This window comes from Paroedura picta, chromosome 12 (genome assembly GCF_049243985.1).
Source record: "Paroedura picta isolate Pp20150507F chromosome 12, Ppicta_v3.0, whole genome shotgun sequence".
Lineage (NCBI taxonomy): Eukaryota > Metazoa > Chordata > Lepidosauria > Squamata > Gekkonidae > Paroedura > Paroedura picta.
In genome coordinates, this window is record NC_135380.1 from 16,430,196 (window position 1) to 16,449,930 (window position 19,735).

The 19,735-nt window shown below is 47.5% G+C and overlaps 2 protein-coding genes across 4 annotated transcripts in view; one reads left to right on the forward strand and one right to left on the reverse strand.

Moving 5' to 3' along the window:
* The window catches only part of ADGRA2 (adhesion G protein-coupled receptor A2), an 86,853-nt gene extending 78,494 nt beyond the window's left edge, over nt 1-8,359 (forward strand). Inside the window, exons 17-20 of one of the 2 annotated variants that reach the window (XM_077306986.1) lie at nt 249-394; nt 797-886; nt 2,436-5,859; nt 5,937-8,359. In XM_077306986.1, the coding sequence (XP_077163101.1) occupies nt 249-394; nt 797-886; nt 2,436-3,669 (1,470 nt within the window). In that variant the 3' untranslated portion in view covers nt 3,670-5,859; nt 5,937-8,359. The remainder of the gene's footprint in view (nt 1-248; nt 395-796; nt 887-2,435; nt 5,860-5,936) is intronic. The other variant, XM_077306987.1, reaches the window with a different exon arrangement.
* On the reverse strand, nt 8,175-15,593 carry BRF2 (BRF2 general transcription factor IIIB subunit). 2 transcript variants are annotated; one of them, XM_077306990.1, is made up of 6 exons: nt 15,381-15,593; nt 15,133-15,224; nt 13,704-13,866; nt 12,818-12,877; nt 12,109-12,430; nt 8,175-10,281 (listed from the first exon to the last, which is right to left on the reverse strand). In XM_077306990.1, the coding sequence occupies exons 3-6, from the start codon at nt 13,855-13,857 to the stop codon at nt 9,579-9,581; spliced, it is 1,239 nt and encodes a 412-aa protein (XP_077163105.1). In that variant the 5' UTR covers nt 13,858-13,866; nt 15,133-15,224; nt 15,381-15,593; the 3' UTR covers nt 8,175-9,578. The 2 variants fall into 2 exon arrangements, with proteins under 2 accessions (XP_077163105.1, XP_077163104.1); XM_077306989.1 differs by lacking the exon at nt 15,133-15,224.
* Nucleotides 15,594-19,735: the final 4,142 nt, after the last annotated feature.

The following is a 19,735-nucleotide window of genomic DNA, read 5'->3' on the forward strand; positions in this document are numbered from 1 at the left end:
CCTTGAGTGACAGCAGATTCAAATGGAATTCTACCATTGGGAATGGCAGCTAGGAGTGGCATATACCCGTATACATTTGAGCAACTGGGTGGGCCAGATGAAAAAACACAGAAAAAAAAAGAAAAGGGGCTGCCCAGCCAAGCAGGAAATATAGAGGGATCCTAGATTGGGGGAATCGTCATGGCAGTGGTCCTGAACAAGCCCCTGGGCAGACGTCTGTGTCCTCCAATAAGGCCATTTCCCTGCAGGTTGGCATCATTCTGCACTACTCCTCCTTGTCAACCCTCCTGTGGATGGCTGTGATGGCTCGAGTGATCTACAAGGAAGCCACCTGGAAGGCCCCGCAGCAGCAGGAAGGGGAAGCACCTCTGCCAGCCCCACGCCCGATGCTGCGGTACAGAGAAAGGAGAACAGAGGGTCTTTTGGGGAGGGGGCAGCAAGGTGTGCAGGGAGGGGAGGAATCCTGATCTGAGCGTTGAGTCTTGTCCTGCAAGGGAAGCCCCATTCTAAGATTACCAAATTCTAAGATTACCTGGACTTCTCATGTAGTGGACCGTCTGGGATGCTCAGACTGAAACTGGGGGCACCTGGGTTCAAATTCCCACTCAGCTAGAATGCTCACTGGGTTCCACTGGACCCCTGCATGGTAGAAGCCAGGAAAACCAAGTGCCCCCTTGCCCCTCAACCTCCCTGAAGGAAAAAAACTGTGATACGATGGCTTATTCTCCCACTGTCCCTGTACCCTGGGGGATCCAGGAGAGGAGCTCTGCTAATGATGGTTTCCTTTGTGCTCCAGGTTCTACTTGATTGCCGGCGGGATCCCCCTCATCATCTGTGGGATCACAGCAGCTGTCAACATCCACAATTACGGGGACCATGACTCCTAGTAAGCCATCCCAACACTTGCTTTGCATGCTTAAGCATCACACATTGGACTGGAATTACATTGGTGGGGCTGGGGCATAGAATCATAGAGCTGGAAGGGGCCATACCGGCCATCTAGTCCAACACTCTGCTCAATGCAGGATCATAGAATCATAGAATCATAGAGTTGGAAGGGGCCATAGAGGCCATCTAGTCCAACCCCCTGCTCAATGCAGGATCATAGAATCATAGAATCATAGAGTTGGAAGGGGCCATAGCGGCCATCTAGTCCAACCCCCTGCTCAATGCAGGATCATAGAATCATAGAATCATAGAGCTGGAAGGGGCCATACCGGCCATCTAGTCCAACCCCTTGCTTTTATCCCATTTGGGAGTGCCTGCATGGCCAAGGGCAGAAGTGGTGACTGCTGCCACTTGCCCAGGGGAATGCGCCTGCATGTGAACTCTTACACCAAGTTGCACCAACTACACGGGTAGATACAATTTGCATTCTGCCCCGTACCTTTCCCTTGGTCACAAGGTTTTGTTCATTAGGCATGGGGCTTTCAGTCTGTTTGTTAACGTGTAATAAAAATGCATATTAAAAGAAGAGTTGGGTTTTGTACATGGCTTTTCACGACCCGGAGGAGTCTCAAAGCGGCTTACAATCGCCTTCCTTTCCTCTCCCCACACCCCCATTGAAGTAGGGGAGGGGGCTGAGAGAACTGCTATGTGAGAACAGGGCTGTGATTAGCTTAAGCTCACAACCAGCTGGCTGCATGTGGAAGAGCAGGGAATCAAATCACCAGGGTGAAGGCTGCCACTCTTAGCCAATGCAGCTAGCTGGCTCTATTACTAGAGTTTCATGCTTGGGCAGCAGAACCTTCTGCGTAAAGACGGGGCTGCCCCGATCAGTACAGGGTTCAAATTCTGATTTTGTAAAGGAAGGGAAATGTGGGTAAAGGAAACTGAATGCTCCAAACACGTGTCACATTAGAGAGAGTGACTGGCCCAAGGTCAGCCTCAGAGCTTTAGAGTTGAATAGGAACTTGAGCTCAGGTTTCCCCAGGCTTGGTCTAGCGCTCTAGCCGTGACATCATACTGACATCTTTTCAGCAAATTAATTTGAATAAAAAGAGTCCCACCCTGTATTTTTAGCCTTATGGCCAATGTGCATATGGTAGTGGAAAATGCAGCCAGCTTGCAGCCTACTTATGGCGACCCCTGGTGGGGGCTGCCTGTCTCTACGTAGTGACCGACTTCTTTGGTGGTCTCCCATCCAAAGGCTGACCAGGGATGACCCTACTTATCTTCCAAGATCTGATTAGCCTGGGCTGCCCATGGCAGGGCAGGGCCGGGCAAGGCAATAGGGAAGGAGGCCTCAGTAAACTTTTGGTTATTGTGGAAGCCTCAATCAGAGTGTCAGAATTAAAGAGAAAGGGTAGAACTTTTCTCACTTCTCCTTAAAACAATGCTGCCTCCTTCTAGAAGCTGCCCACCTGGGCATGGGTCCCTCGTTGTTCCTTAGTTGATTCCCCCCTCTCTTTTTCCGTCCCACCCCTGCTGCTCAGCTGCTGGCTGGCGTGTAGGCCAAGCATCGGGGCATTCTACGTTCCGGTGGCTTTCATCTTGCTCATCACCTGGATTTACTTCCTGTGTGCCGGCATCAGTTTGCAATTCCGAGCCAAGAACCCCAAAGAGATGCCCCGACCCCCGGAGACCCCGCCACGCCTGGGCGGCAGCAGTAACCTCTTGACCGATTCGGGCTCCATCTCAGTCACGTTGAACTCCAGCCCGCCTAATGCCGACGCCGACGGCATCTACTCCCTGGGGGTGCAGTTCTGGGCACTGATGATCACCCATTTCCTGTACCTCACCCTGTGGGCTTTTGGAGCCACCGCCGTGTCCCAGCGCTGGTTTCTCCTGAAGGTCGTTTTCAGCTGCCTCTACGGAGTCACTGCCATCGTGTTGGGGCTCTTTATCTTCGTGCACCACTGTGCCCGGCGCAGGGATGTGCAGAGTTCCTGGTTTGCCTGCTGCCCCTCGTACAGGAATGCTTTGCCGATGCAAGCCTACGGGCACCCAGGGGTAGGGGTGGAGGACGGCTCGCAGGTCTTCATCGGCTGCGGCCCGGAGGCAGCTCACTCCGTTAAGTCTTCGTCCTCCCCCAGCAGCACCAATTCGGGCCCGGGCTCCTGCAAGCTCAACAACTTGCAGGTGGCTCTCGGGCAGGCGGAGAGCAACCCTCTACCAGCCCCCTGCTACGAGGATCCGGAGATGCCTGCCGGCAAGAGCAACCCCGCCCCCAGGTACGCCAACAACCTCCACGGGCGCAACCGGCACCACAAAATCAGGACTAAGCAGTACCGGGAGGGGAAGCACCAGCGGCTGAAAGCACTGCGGGGGCCTTCCTCCGAGAACCCTGCCAGCGAGAGCGGGAGCTTCCACAACAGCCTGTCGGAGAGCTACCAAAGCAGCCGGAACAGCCCGCTGAACAATCGGCACCAAGGCCCAGTTCCCAACCTGGACTCGGCCCTCACCCAGTCGGACTTGAGCGACGGGGGCGGCAGCAGCAGTCACAACGCGGCGGACTTCGGCAGGGCCCAGCGACGGAGCGCCAGCAGAGACAACCTCAAGCACCAGGCCAGCGCCGGGGACCAAGAGACCAAGAGGAGATCGTTCCCGCTCAACGTGGCCAACCAGAACGGGGGCCTGAAGGGCAGCAAGTACGACATCAACCTTGCCAGCGCCGACAGCACGGCGGGCATGAGAACAGGTCTCTGGAAGAGCGAGACGACAGTTTAGGAAGGGCTGCCAAACAGGTAGGAAGCTGTGAGCCATAGGTTCTCTCGGGGCCTGCCAAAGCAGGCCGCAGAGGTCATTGTTGTGCACTAAAGGGGACTTGGGCAGCCTCGGCAAGAGCGTGCGTGCTCCTTGCTCGTCTGCCTGTAGGACCAAGGAAGGTTCACCTGGTACTATAGCAAGGAGGGCATCTTAAGAAGCAGAGCACACACTTCCGCACACCTGACTTTCTAGGCACCAGGTGACGTTGGTCATGGAGTCTTCCCCTCACTCTAGGCAGAGCCGAAGACTCCTCCCTCCTCAAGGGGCCAAGGGGATCACGTGAAAGACAATCATTGTTCGAGAGGAACCCGGAGAATTGCAATCTTTTTAAATCCTTCCTTGCATGTCACTTAGGCCCTAGATGCTTTTGTATCTCCTACGGAGGGAAGGGGGCGTTTATAAGCTGAAGCCTTGAGCATTGTATGTACATATGTATAGGCGAACAGGTATCCAGTGAAAGTGCCTTTGCTTTACTTTAAGCAGTCCTGTGAAGGAACTCTCCCCTCCCCTCTAGCACTTAGCTCAGGGCCCATTCATGCAACTCCGTTCCAGCTCAACTTCAGCGCAAGCGGTGAGACTGTGCCAACATCACTCCAAAGTAGGAGACAGGCGATGGTTTTTCAAGAGCATGGAGGAATCCTGCCTGCAGAATGTACACTCTGGTCTGATTCTTCTCTGGCTCCAACAGGTTTTGTAGGTTTCTGACCATAAACCTGCAGAATCTGCAGGTCCCAATGATAATGGGATGAGTGAACAGTGGCTGGCAGGCTGTAGGAGTCTCCCTAAAAACCTTGGGTTACCTCCAGCCTCAGAGTCAAAAGGCTCCCCCCCCCCCCAAAAAAAAAAAGACATTAGCCCAAATTGTTGTTTAGATTAGCATTTGGAAAGTTGGGAGACTGGAAAGAAAACCAGAAAACGTTCCTCGAATGTTGCAAAGAAGAGCCCCCGGTGGCTTAAAACTCATTATCTTTTAAGGATAATTTTGCATTAGACACTTTTCAACACCTCCATCTCCTTGGGGTTGTTTCTTTTTAAAGGTGCAGAAGCCCTCCGTGTTGTGCCAAATAGTTTTTCAAAAACCATGCGTGTAAAGCTGTGCTGAACAGGCAACATCAAAAACGAGCTGGAAACAGCCAGGTCAGGGGTGCCCTGGGACTGTCTCAAAGGCAGCTTCCCAAAATTTGGGTGTGGGGGGGGGGCACCAGTGCTACTGTCTCTGCAAGCCGGAGGCCTGGTCCTTCCCCAACAGCATTAAGCAGCACCCTCTTTCCACAACTGCAAGCAGACAATCATCACGGCAAACATAAAACGTAAGGCTTGCTTCGTGCATGAAAGAGGAAGAGGAGATAGGATGCTGAACGACAAGAGTGGATTGCCCCACCTGGGATTGCAGGTGGCAGATCTTTAGTGGATCACGTTTTTGGAATGCTCCTCTAAGGGTTGGGGGGAGGAATTGTGAGGGGCGTTCCCTGCAAGTAGAAAAGCATTGCACGGAGGTTGTGTTGGTTTTACGCGAAGGAGCATTCAAAGTCGGGATCCCTACCACCTGCAGTCAGCAGAAGAGCAATCCATTCCAGCACCCGGTCCCCCAGAATGTATGAATCACGCCTTAGTTATATGGGAGTTTCATTTCCCAGTCTGCCTCCCTGTGTTTGTACAGCTTCTTCCAAAGATTTCAGTGCATAAGGAGTGCTCAGGCAGAAGCTGTAGCTCCAAGTAAAGCCTTTGCTTTGTAGGCAGAAGGTCCCAGATCCCATTCTCTAGTTCAGGAGTAGTCAAACTGCAGCCCTCCAGATGTCCATGGACTACAATTCCCATGAGCCCCTGCCAGCAAATGCTGGCAGGGGCTCATGGGAATTGTAGTTCATGGACATCTGGAGGGCCGCAGTTTGACTACCCCTACTCTAGCTAAAGGAATCACATGGCTAGTAATGTGAAAGATCTCTGCCTGAGACCCTGGAGAGCTGCTGCCAGTCCGAGCGGACAATACTATGAAAGATCAGTGAACTGACTCAGTATGGAGCAGCGTCATGCATTGGGTTTTAGTACATCTTGGTAATTTTGCCCCCAATACGTGGTTAAAATAAGGAGCAGCCTAGCTCTCCCATGTCCCCTCCATTCTGTACAGTTGCATGAACCTCTGAGCCAGGGGTAGTCAACCTGTGGTCCTCCAGATGTCTATGGACATTCCCATGAGCCCCTGTCCATGGACATCTGGAGGACCACAGGTTGACTACCCCTGCTCTGAGCAGAGATGTCAGGTGACTTCTCTTCCAGCGAGGCGACACAACAAAGAAATTTTGTTTTCCAAAGAATGCTTCAGGTTTGCTGCCTCTGGGTTTTTTACTTATCCCTTCCTGTAGGCTTGCCAGGTTCCCCCTGAATATCAGTAGGGCTGGGTTGCCAGAGCCAGTTGGGAAACTCTTGGGGATGTGGGGTGGAGCTTGGAGGGGGCCCAGGGATCTCAGCATGCTACAACGCCACCTTCAAAGCAGCCCTTTCCTCCAGGGCAACAGTTCTCCGTAGTCTGGAGATAAGCTGGAATTCCAGGGGAGGTTGGCATCCCTAAGTTACTGAGTTAGCGAAAGCAAAAGCCATAGTTTAACCCAATCAAAGATATGTGCCAGCTGCAAGTGATGTGTTTTTTTTAAAGAAAGAATCTCTGAGCTGGACTTTCCTCTCCTTCAGGGCAAGTACTATGCAAAGATTGTCTGGTCTGGAAAAATGGAGCAGGTTGTTTGTATGACACATTTTATGAAAGCTGTTCTAATCTATGCCTTGTGTGCCCCCCCCCACCGTCACTCCAAAAACTGGGAGGAACCAAGGAACGGAGAGGGAAATACCTGTCCTTAATCTGCACCTTACTTTCTGGGAAATAGCTGCTTCTCCTTCCATTTCCTTTCCCTTTTATTACCAACTAACATCTGGACTTTGAAGTTTCCAGAGGAAAAAGGGTTGTAGAGAAGGTGTGGTAGTCATTTAAAGCAACCCTGGGTAATGTATTGTACGACAGACTTACCCGCTGGGAAACACGAAAGTGTTAGAGACAATCAACGGCTGTCAGCTGAGCGTGTGACTTGCAAAAAAAAATAGCACACCCACTTTTGTCTTGGTTTTGTACTGGGAAACAAGGCAGTGCGGCATAAACACGGATCGGGCTTCAAGCCTCGTCGCCTTGAAACATTTAGCAAGAGAATTCTCACAAGCCTTTTCACACACACACACACACACACCAGACCAAGACAACAGCCAGACGAGCACACTGCTGGCATGATTGTAGCACTGAGCTCAGATGAGCAAGCATAGAGGTTCAGAAAATGGCTGGGCATTCTTGATAGCTTTCAGATTTGATAAGAGATTCCTGCCAGAAAGTTGCCACTGATGTGCTGTGTCCCTGCCCCATGCACATCAAAGAACACTTGATGCAATATTACAGCAAGTGAGACACCAGCTGAGAGCAACAGCTATCCATGTTTCTCTCTGACCTTTACCTGTAATGAGTACTTTGACTTAGGTCCATTCAGGCCAGCATCTTGTTGATGTATAGTGGCCTGCCAGGTGAAGCCTGACCGCTGTCCTCTGTTGTTGCCCCTTTGAATATCTGGAGATCTGTGTTGAAATGCAGCAGCGGCTGATTCACAGAGACTGGAGAGAGACACTTTAGTGCAGGGGTAGTCAAACTGCAGCAAATGCATGGCAGTAGGGAACCCACCATAAAAACAAATCCGCTGACTTAGGGCAGAAGAGAGCAGCAGACACCTTCCTAGGAAACATGCACAGTCAGTTCAGATCTCCATCTCCAAAAACACCTTGTGTGTGTGGGGTGGGGGGATGACACTGGATAGAATAAGCATTTGTTTTAGACAAAAAAAGAGATATTTGTGAAATTGCTTCCAGTGTCTTCCATATTGGTCCATAGGAGCATGATTGTCGTTCAGAAATCAACTGTTCACTGTTAAGACAAGTCCTTGCCTCTGGACTTAACACAGACCTCACAGACAGGCAGCCATTTTCTGCTTCCTTGCCTGCACCGATCCTACCTCCGAGGAAGCACAAGGGCCATTTGGCTCATAGCATCACATAATGCAAGACAGGCCAGACGGACAGCCCATTCAGCCGTAAGGCAGCAGAAGGACCTGCACTGGCTCCTAGAGCTGGCATGGACAGCTGTAGCCATGAAGGGGTCCCAAGGCACTTAATCTCTTTCCCTCTCCCCCCAATCTTCCAAAATCAAGTCCGTTCCTTTGCACCGTACAAGTACTTCCTACAGACTCACTTGAAGTCATCCTTTTGTACCCTTCCCCCCACTTCTCATAATTCCTTCTTGGGTTTATAAGTTTTATATTTGATAAAGCCTATATCATACGTCTGTGCTGCAAACCGCATGAGATTTGGCGATGCTGAATTTGTTATGTATGCTTGCTACACCGAAACAGTATTAATCAGGAAAGCTTTGTATTATTACCTTTCTTTTTTTTTTCCTGTTTACATTATGAGCATATGACATATCAAACAGAGCTTTAGGAGACAACTGTGCCAAAGAAACCATTTAAAGGGTTTTTTGTTGTTGTGTGTGTTTGCATTTTATATAAATGAACAGTTTCTAGCAGATGTTTCTTGTTTAATATATTAAAAGATTTGCAACATCCAATACACTTGGCTCTAGCTTTCTCACACCTTTGATGCAAGGACAGATCAAACAATTTCGTATCCGTCAAGTCAGAATCAGGCTTTTATGTTTGGCTTCAAGGGGGCCCTACCAGGTTGTTGTGTGTGTCCGTTTGTTTTTTTAAGCAGTGAACAGATGTATGCAGCCTCCAGCTGCTGAACACAGAATCAAGTCTGTCACGGCTACACACCTGCAAAGCCTCTTCTTCTTCTCCACTCCCCAGAGATGTGAGGGTGGGGCAGCATAGGCCGAGCAATGCAGTGCAACGAATGAACAGGCGCATTGCACTGCTTCTCTTGGGGTGTTGCTGTCAACACAGAGGAGGCAAGGGGCCAAGTGTGACAAGAATGAGATCCCTTTGACATCCAGATGACAGGGACAAGGTTTGTGCAAGTGCACGGGCCAGATAGCAGGCAAAAGAAACAGAAGTCCTCAGAGCAACAGGCAGAGGCTGCCCCAAGTTCTCCTTAACCTACATTTCCTCTGGTTCCTTCCACTTTGTTGAAAAGCCAAGCAGGGCTGCCTCTAGTAAAAGCAACTGCGGGGGGGGGGGGGGCTGAGCTTTCACAGGCTGCTGTTCCTTATCCGCATGTCTGTGCATGAATTCAGCAGTATTTATTTATTTATATACCGCCCTCCTCGAAGGCTCAGAACGGCTTGACCACAGCTCTAAGCCATATTAGCCTTGCAGGAACTGAGTATGTGCATAGGCCACGGATATGGTAACTTCCCACGCCAGCATCCTTAGTCGAAGCTGGTCCTAACTATTGCCATCCATCTACATACCTGATCAATTGTGTTCAAATGTGGGTGCAGTGGGGGGGGGTAACTATGGAGCAGCAGCTTGCTCACCTGGACAGTAGGAAGCAGAGCTAGGAGTGTCTGGAATAAGCACCTTCAAAAGAGAAGTAGAGCCCTTTGGATGTCACAAGATGGTTAGTCCTCCCCCTAACGGGGCTTGAACTCAGAAGCATTTTCAGTTCCCTTTTCTCCCACTCCTTATACACTGCCCTTCAAGGCTTGGGAAAGTGAGGCACACCAAATCCAGATTTGGGAACCATTTAAAAAAAAAAAAACTACATCTCAGCTGACACAAACACAATTAAGCAGCTGTCTAGCACAAGGGAAGTGGTTCTTTTGTTCTCATGCTCCTTTCTGGGCAAACAGCTGCACACTTCCCTGAATCCCTTCAGCTTCAGCATCACAGGCAGGCTTGGGCTTTGCTGAAGGCCTCCTTTTCTTCTGGCGTCCGAAGGTATTGCTCTATTTCGCTATCCAAAATGGGCTCGTCTCCGGTGACCGAGAGCTCTGAGCAGGAAACGGCTGTCCGCAGCTTCTTCCGGGGGTTAAGGAGGCAGGGGGGGAGCAAGGGGGGCCGTTCACTGCTGCACTTGTGCTTCTCTCCTGTATGAGAAGGGCCTTCTGTCTCTGCATCTGCAATCTGCAGCAGTGCTGCTGCTGCTGAGTCTCCTGAAGAGTCATCTGCAGCACAGTCTCCTGTGTGGAAGGCCTTTCGCAGGAGCAGGCGGCGATGCTGCAGCAGGTCCGCGATGTGCTTTGCCACGCTCTTCTTGTTCACCTTGAGCACTCGTAGCCAGCTTAGCTCGGATGCCATCCTGAGGAGTATGTTATGAAGCTCCTTCAGCCGCTGGTGAGCTGGGGGCGGCAGGTCCGTCCCAGCAAGTTTGCAGAACTGGGAAAGGGTGCACGTGAGGCGACCAGCAGGACACAGAGATTGCCAAGCCAGGTAGGCAGCTGCTGTGACGATGGGGATGGGGTGCCGGCCAGTCACCAGCCACGTCTCACTGGCAAGCTCCACCACCTGGATTGTCCGAGCCACCAGCTTCTCCTTGTCCTCCACAAACTTGCTGGGTACGTTGGATGACTCTGGGAATAGCTTAAAGCTGTGAAGAGGAAAAACGAAGCCAAGAATGGCATTAGACAGATAGAGCTACCTGAGAAGGGAAAGGTGGGAGGCTGTTATGAGCCAGACACTGCATCAGAAATATTTTAGCTTGAAATATAACCATATGGATAGATCTGAGCCTCAATTTATCCCTCACTTCCAGGCTAGGACTGGGTTTGCATTCTGCATCATGCACGCTGTTCAAACCCAGAGAGAGATGCTGATAGGAGTCTCTGTTTTGAAAACCATTTTGGAATGAAAGTTCTTTGTGATCACATCTGCAAAGACAACTTTAAAACTGCATGGACGGTTCCTCATTCCAACCACCGGGCTGCTATTTCCAAATCCAGACTCTTATAGGCCATCTGCATCCCAGTTCCCAGGCAGATGGCAAACAAGTCCAAACAGATGGATCGTACGGATCTGAGTTATATTCAAAAACATATTTAATGTGCATGAATTATCTTCAGTGCCACATCTGGGTTTGGAGTTTTACTGGTATGCATATTAATATGCACAGAGCCCTTCCTTCTTGTGAGCTCCCCGTAGCAACTGTTGCTGTTTAACTATCCATACAAATGCATGCTATATACAATATAAATGCATGCTACCTACAACAATATGAGATTATAGAGGGAGGGAATCCATTATGTTGTTATACCTTTGAGCTAAAAGGGACAGTCTGGAACCCAGGCTGCTCCTGGACTGTCTAGCTGCATCTCCAACATAGGAGAATAGTTCTTGTTGCAGTGACGAAGCATGCAAATGCCTCTGTAGCATGTCCGATTACTGGACACATTGTCCCGGACAAGTCACAAAAGCAGTAGTTGCAGGATTTTCATAGTGGGGTGATGCAAGAAGCAACACTTGCCCTCACTGGATGCATGCTCCCTTCCTACTTGTGTGGACTTGCACCCCAAGATTTCTCCCCTTGGCTTAGCCAGAGCATATCGCAATGTAGATTTATTTTTGATTTCAACCCCCTTGCCACAAAGTGGGACATCAATACATGGGTGAGTTCTACTAAACTTTATAAACCTACTAGAAGAAAAGCCCATTGTACAAGAAATGCCACGGGCTCTGGGCCCCACCCCGGGCAGCTCCAACAAAGCCTGGAGAGGCTGCAGAGGGGTGACCTGCTCCCTTCCTCCTCCACCCAGGCAGCTCTGCCAAGGCCTGGAGAAACCATGCCAAGGCTGCTCGGGGCAGGAGCAAGCTCTGGTTGAGGCTCCCTGCCTTCCCCCCCCCCTCCCCAGGCAGCTCCACTGAGGCTTGGAGAAGCTGTGGTGGGGCGAGCTCTGATAGAGGCTCCTTGCCTCCCCCCCCCCCCCCAACCTGGGCAGCTCTGCCAAGGCCTGGAGAGGCTGTAGCGGGGTGCTCAGGTTCGGGGTGCCTTACCTGACTGCTGCCTCTTCGTACAGCTGGAAGGTGGAAGGGGAGGCAGTTGGGGATGGGTGTCCCCTGCTTGATCGGTGGTCTGGGGCAAGTGATTCCGCAGGGGCACAATCAGGTAGGTGATGAGTCCCAACTCCTCCCACCACCCCAGCTGGGCTTTATTTATGTTACAGACGGCTACCTAGGCATCAGCCATACTTTTAGCACAACATCCCATGTGACCCCCCAGACTGCCCTGAAAGTTCTATGCTATGTACAGTAATCTGCAATGTGCAAGGACAAGTTCCTAGCAATGACTTACCTACTCTTTCCCTAGGAGAGGCCACTTATGCCTCTAAATTTCATCCCCCAAAAGTTTTTATTTCTTTGACAGCTACACAACAAGTTAAAAGAAGCACACTGAGGAAAGGTCAAAAGAACGTCACAATACCTGCCAAGGTGAGTTTTCACTAGATCTACCAAGCTCAGAGATGGTACATCCAGTGCTAATTCTTTCAAGAAGCTCAAGTAGATCTTGGCAAACTGCTCCTTTTCCGCATAGAGCAGCAAGCAAACGGAGCCCATGGTCAGGGGCCAATTGTGCTGCCGGCAGGTCACAAAGACACAACAGCCAACCAGCATCTCTTTCTTCTCCAAGCTGACCAGGCGGAACAAGGGGTGCTTGATTGCCTGTTCGTAATAGGCCACAGCTGTATTTTCAAACAGAGAGGGAAGCTGAAGAACTCTGCAGAGGTCCCGGACACGCCTAATCCCTGCAGGGGAAACATCACAACATTAATGTACACATAAATACATGCATAGTTTGAGGCATTTATCGGAGAAATTGTTCTGCCCCTGTTCTTTATCAAAGCAACAACAACAGAAAGGGCCTTTTCAGTCATGAAAAATCCTGTCTTTGTCTGTGTTTGGAAGCTGTCTGCCAGGATTAGACCAAAATCCAAACTCTGTCCACTATACCAAGGAAACACCCCTGCACGGCACAGGGATATCCATCTTGCCTCCCAGGAAAGGGGAAAGGCAACTTAAAACATAGGCGCTTCTTTGCTTCTAGAAAGGCAGCAAAAGTAACGCCCATGTGGATGGTAAGCGTATGCACTTCTCTATATCAAAGATGCATATGGACAATAAGAAATGCTTACCCCTTTGCACGCATCGGGTCAGCTGTTCATTTTGACCAGTACTTCGTGAATAGGTCACCTCTGGGAACAAAAAAATATATTACATCAGACAAAGCAGCCTTGCCCAAAGCTCACAGTAAAGCACTGGTTTGAAAAAATTGCTGTAGGATACAACTATATTAGAAATCTGCTCATCAGTGCACTCCCTAGGAACTTTCTGGGCTCATCTGCCATCCACTGATAGAGCATCCCATCATCACCCTGGATGATTAGGCCTTCATTGTGATTGCCTCAGATATTACTCTTGGCTTTTTCTTTCATAATGCATTTAAGAACAGCTAGATCTCAAGATGGCTTCAGGGATCGTCCTTGATTTCCTTTCCCTGTCCATCTGAAAATGCACTGATATATTTATGTGCTGAAACTATCTCTGAAAACAGTGGAACACCAGGAGTATTGTATTATTTTCTGGAAGGAACTTTCAGCATCAGTAGTGGATGGCTAAGCAGGAGACAATATGAACGGAACAGCAATGGCTGCTTTCCAAATTCAGTTCTGATCACTGCAGTCAAAAGAAAAACACTGCAAAATCTTTAGGACAACATGAAAAACTTAAGCATTATTTTCTTTCAATTAAAGGTGGTAAAACCAAGAACAGGTTTTTAATGCTAAGATGTTTTCAAGGAGAAGTTCAGCAATGAGAGATGTTTATGGAAGTTGTGGAACATCTTTTCAGGACAGGTTTTCAAGGTAATGCTGGGGGGGGGGGGCAGACAGGAGACCCCATGTCAGGGATGCTTTCAGTGCAGCTTTAGAGCCAGAATTAAATGGCAACGTGTTAGAAGGCCACCCCTGCACAAAGCATACTTTTTTCCATCCCTCTCTGCATGTAGCAATCTGAACTCACCTTGCAAATGTTCTTCATCAGTGTAAGTCGTTGTGAGGAGTCCTTCATTCAAGATGAAGCCACAGTCTGCACACACCAACTGGTTCTGAGCATAGTGAGAATCCTCTACTATTTCTGAAGAGCCACAGTCTGGACACTTCCTTTGACCTGACATATCTGTAACCTGAAAGCATAACTACTCATAAAATGCTCATATTTGGGCATGGAAAATGTTATCTATTCTTTTAAACACTAGACTTACCAATAGTATTTTTCTGATTGACTCCTGAGGAGGAAAAGTCACTATCTCTTCATTTTAAAAACCTTAACATTCTTGGTTCAGTAGACCAAGTTCAAAGTTTCATGGACATTTCAGTATTCTGAACTTCATGTGAAACTGACATTCCAACAATGGCAGTGATCCATCCAAGATTCTACTAGGAAAATTTACTGGGGAAAACCCAGTGAGAAGAAAGGACATTCTGGCCTCTGCCGCCAATCAAAGACTTCCAAATGTAATTTGCATTATATTTATCATCAGTTAATGGTAAACTTCATTAACAATCATTTAACTAACAAACTGATATAAATGAAGGGATTGTTTCTAAATCATATAAACAATGCCTTCAGTCTTGATCATACACAAATACAAGGCCAAAGCAATTTCCTACTAATATATATGTATCAGAAGTCCAATGTTTCCAAGAGATTTTAGAGCAGTGGTCAAACTATAACTAACACTTTTCCTCCTGGAAGGCCTTTCCTAGTAGCAAGGCAACTCAAAATTTCGCAAGTAAAATTCATCTGGGCAACTAATTGGGACCATGGGGAAAACATCATCAAGCATCTGCACAGCAGTTCACATATAAATTAATTAGCAAAATCATCTGTATCAGTATATAGTGATCACAAAGATAGATTATTTTAAATGTGTTCTAAAACTGATAGACACCAGTTCTACCAATGTTTATTAGTGACTCAACAGAGTCTCCGTGTCCAGAGACGGCACACCCGTGAATACCAAATGGAAAATCATATTAGTCTGTGCCAGTATAAAATAGGCATTTTAAAGTCTAACACTATTCCAGCGTAAGCTTTCATCTGGTTTATGAACGTTTATACTGGAATAAATTGGTAGTCTCTAAAATGCCACTGGATCCCTTTTTCTAAAATATCAACTGTTGTAAGAGGACAAGAGGGGGATACTTTAACCCCTGCTGTGAACCTTCTAAGGGCAGCTACTCAGTCAAGTGTGGGAAACAGGGTACTACTTTGGGCTGACTTTTTGCCTGAGCTGCCAGGACTTTTCTCTTATTATAATGCTTGCAAACCTAAAGCTTTCCTCAAACAGTAGCTTGGTATTTATATCTGTTTTAAAAAGCAGGGTTGTCTTTCGACAAAGGACAACAGCATTGCTAAATGTGGGGGTCACATCAACAACTCGCCTTACCGCTCCCAGCAGATAGGGTTCCCACCCTCCGGACTGCACCTCCAGATCCCCCACTATTACCACGGATCTTCAGACAACAAAGATCAGTCTCCCTGGAGAAAAAAAGCTGCTTTGGAGGGTGGATTCTATTTCCCCAAGTCTCGCCCTTCCTAGGCTCCAACCCCCAAATCTCCAGGTATTTCCTAAACCAGAGCTAGCAATCCTACCAGGAGACAATAGCACCCCACACCCTGCCAGCGCCAACTTACCCTAATGAGGAAACCCAACCAGACAAGAAACCCGCCAGCTCGGCGTCAAAAGCGGGCGAAAGTGGCCAACTCCACACCCGGAGTACCCTGCTTACTCACTCCCTTAAAACAATCTCCAGGTACTTTCCGTTCCCCTGGTACATCTGCTAATTTCACGCTGCGCCTTTAGAACACCGGAATAACCAGAACGGGGAACCTTTTGAGCAACGGACATCCTGCTTCCGGCCAATCACCATGACAACGACGCAGCGGGCTCTCATGCGGTCCTTCTGAAATGGTCTCCGTGCAGAACGCAAAAGAGGGGAAAGTAACGTTCCAGGATTGACCCACAAGGACTGCTTAGAAGTAAGGCGGCTTGTGTTTCTGAGCGAGTGGGTGATCATAGCTAGCTAGGCTGGCTCTGCTAGGCAGGGTTTAAGAGGAAGGCTTTAAGGGCAAAAGGCATGGGGGCTTGCACCCTAGAACATCTTTTTTGTTAGGATTGTCACATCAAAGGCTGAACAAAAGTTGAGTCCAATAGCACCTTTAATTATTTCTTTCCACAACTGGGAAAGGGTCTGCCATTAATTATTAACATGGACAGTTTTGTTTCTCCAGTGTTTTTGTGAACTACAACTGAACTAAAAAGGACTGATTAGCTGTTTTAGCAAAGAATTATTATATGGCATAATTGGGATATTATGACACAGTTTACTAATTTGCCACTAATTTATCCTTTTCTATATATCTGCACTCTCGTGATTCTTGTTCCATTTCGTCTGAGGAAGTGTGCCTGCGCACAAAAGCTCACACGAAGAAATCTTTAGATGCTACTGGACTCTGATTTTGTTTTGTTGTGCTGCTTCAGACCAACACAGCTACCCACTTGAATCTATCTAAAGCTGAAAGTTTTTATCCAAGATCTAACAAGATCAGGGCGTGCCTGGGCTAACCAGGTCAGGCTAAATTACAGCAAAAGAGAAACCAGCAGATGGCGCCCATACACTTCCAGCTCCTTTAATAAGGAAGCTGGCCAGCCATAATAACTGCATCATTATCATCATCATCATCATATTTCTATAAAACTATATGGTGAAGTAGGGAATGTTAACCAAAATTATGATACTGGCATCAGACAACACCAGCAAACAAACAGGATGTTGTTCAGAGAAAGCCATCCTTTCCCTCACAGTAACAATGTATTAAATAGATTCAAGTGGGTAGACCTGTTGGTCTGAAGCATCTGAACAAAGTTTTAGTCTAGTGGCAACTTTAAGATCAACAAAAGGTGCTTTTTTTGGTCAAGGTATAGGCTTTTGTGTACACACACACTTCTTCTGATACATGAAAGCTTATGCCTTGAATAAAACTGTATTTATTAGATGAATTTGTTAAATATCTACTTTATGGCAAGGAGCTCTGTAAAAAGGTTTTAAAAATACACTTAACTAATTTTGGACTCATTCTAAACCTGTCCTCTACTTTCAAAAAATGCTGAACAAATATATTTCCTATAATTTGTGAAATTTCCTGTGCTTCATTATTTAATTATCCTAACACAATTTTGTTAAATTATTTTAAGTGAACCACTGCCTGATTTTTAATTTTGAGCAAGGATTGTCATCCCAAAATGGATAGCATGGGGAGGGGGGGGGGCAGGATCAATCATAACATGGCTGCCATGTGGAGCAGGATTGCCTTTGCTTGGTGGAAGAAATGCAATTTGATTTCAGTTTGAAAAAAGGAATGTTTCTTCCCTGTGTGCCACAGGGAAAAGCTGCCAAGCCCAGAGACATTAAAGAAGGCTGTGTCTAAGCCAAGGATGTGACAACCCTACATGGAATGAACTCATCACTTTACCAGTCAGTCAGCTGGCAAGGAGTGACCTGCAGTTCTGTTGTTTTTCCTGTTCTATTCACTTTGGATTTCATACTAGAGTTTCCAAACTCCTGGTGGCAGCTGATGATCTCCTGGGATTACAACCGATGTCCAGGTGACAAGTGATGGCAGGCAGCACAAAGGAGATCATGCTTATGGTTTGCGGGGGAGGGGGGGAGGGGAGCACCTGGACCAGGGGACCTGGCAATCCTATCACCAATTAAAACCTTCTTCAGAAGCTTCACTCTATGGTAGATGGAAACCAGAGACGTGGGGAACATGTCAATACAGACTGGTATCCCCATACCTATGTGGCCAGTATTATACTATAAATATATATAAGGACTTGTCACTGATGAAAGAACTGAAAACGGAGATTACCTGGATTCCGTTTTGACAGAAGTCCTAAAGAATAAACAAGGAAAACCACAAAAATAGGACATTTTTGTTTATTTATCATATTGCCAGTGGATAGGTCTGTTTCTCTCTGTTTGGCATTTGCTCATAAACAGCTGCCAAACTGGATTTAGATATCTTTTGCCAAGTGGCTCCAGATCAGCCCTGATTCTAAGTTTTGCTATTATGCCAATAAAGGCTTCTGTATCTATCTGCATCTATATAAGTTTTGCAGGGCATTAGGCATGGACAGAAGATTAAGTTCTGATTAGGGTTGCCAACAATGGGCTGGGAAATACCGGAGACTTTGGGAATGGAGCTGGGAGAGAGTGGTATTTAGGGCAGGGAGGGACCTCAGCGGAGTATAATGCTATGCAGACCACCCTCCAAAGCAAGGGAACTGATCTCTTTAATCTGGATATGAGCTCTAGTTCCAGGGGATCCCTACCTGGGGACTGGCATCCCTATCTCATCAAGCAAACCCATATCCCCTGGGTTAGAATACTGTAAGCACCGTAAATAAAAATTCTGAATTGTAAATAGATAATTCTGAATTTAAAAACTTATATGTTATATGTCTGATGGACTTTTATATTGTTTGTTTTCTTGAGAATCCCATGGACAGTCTGTGGGATGGCTGCCAAAAAACAATGCTATTTGGCAGGGATGGAGGACGTCATACCAATAACTGTCATCGAACAACGTCATCAGCTTTCCAACACTTGATCTCTGACTCCTTGAGAAGCCCTAAACAAATCATCACTGATGGCAAACTTCCCAAAACGTTGATTTGCAGCTATGCTTTTGCTTACTGTTCATCCAGCCTCCATTTGCTCACCTGCTGTGTGCTTCTTAGGCATCTGTATGACTAATGTGGTGGCTGTGTTTCCGACCACCTTTTGAAATTCTGGCTTCTGAAAAATCAGGTTCTGAAATATCCTTGTGTTAAGGAATTCACAAATCCGATTGTTAATGTTGCAATAGATAAAGGTTTGAGCTATGGATGTCTCCACTTTTGGAGACTGGAACTATTAAGTAACTTGGGGCACAGGGGAATTTTCTTATTAGGGTTGAATGACTTTATGGTGCCACTGAATCACTGGAAGGCATGGGAAACATGCAGCTTCAGTAGTGCCAGAGCAGCTGATTCAAAATCCCCTCCTGCCATGCAGTCCTGCATCACAAGCATTTCCAAATTGGTTTGGCACGTTCCAGATGTTACAGTGTCCATTGCAGGGGCCATACCAGGCATTTGATACACTGCTAAAGGCCAAGTCATTGGTGAACTAAGGGAATTGTGTTTCCCTGTTGGCTATACCTTCTTAGAATTAATGACTGGCTAATTGCCAGATGTATTCAGACAGGCATTCTGTTAAACAGGTCCCAGATCGCATATGACCTTTAAGGTTAGCACAAAAACCTTGAACTGAACCTGGAAGTCAACTAGGAGCTCATATAGCGGCTACAATATTGATCTTCTGTGGGTCTTCCATGGTGTCCTGGTGAGGACTTGCGCAGCAGCATTTTGGATCAGTTGTAATTTCCAGATTAAGGCTAAGGGCCGGCCCACATAGGGCAATTTATAATAATCCAGTCTAGAAGTGACTGTCACATGATCACTGTAGCCAAGTGTTCAGGGGCCAGATAGGACACTAGTAGCTTGGTTTAGCGAAGGTGTAAAATGCCAGCTTTACTCCTCTTATGACTTGAGCCTCCATGGATAGGAAGGTATCAAAGATTATGCAAAAGCTCCTGGCTGTATGTGCCCAGGCAAGGGAACTGTACCTTTCCTCCCAAGACAAAGGACCTCCATCTTCAAAACATTCAGCTTCAATTAACCTTGAGCCACCCCACTTTGGCCTCAAAATATCTGGCCAATGTGGCTGTAGGAGCATCCAGTCATTTGTCCATCATGAAACAGAACTGGGTGGCATCAGCATATTGGCAACAGCAAGCCCAAAGCTCTGGATTAGCTGGGCAAAATAATGCATATAGATGTTATCTAAGCTGGAACTTATCAGCCTCTAGACTTGTAACGATTGTGGTGGCTGTACTATTTATGTAGTGGCTGTTGACATTACTGTGCATAAAAAGGGATTTAT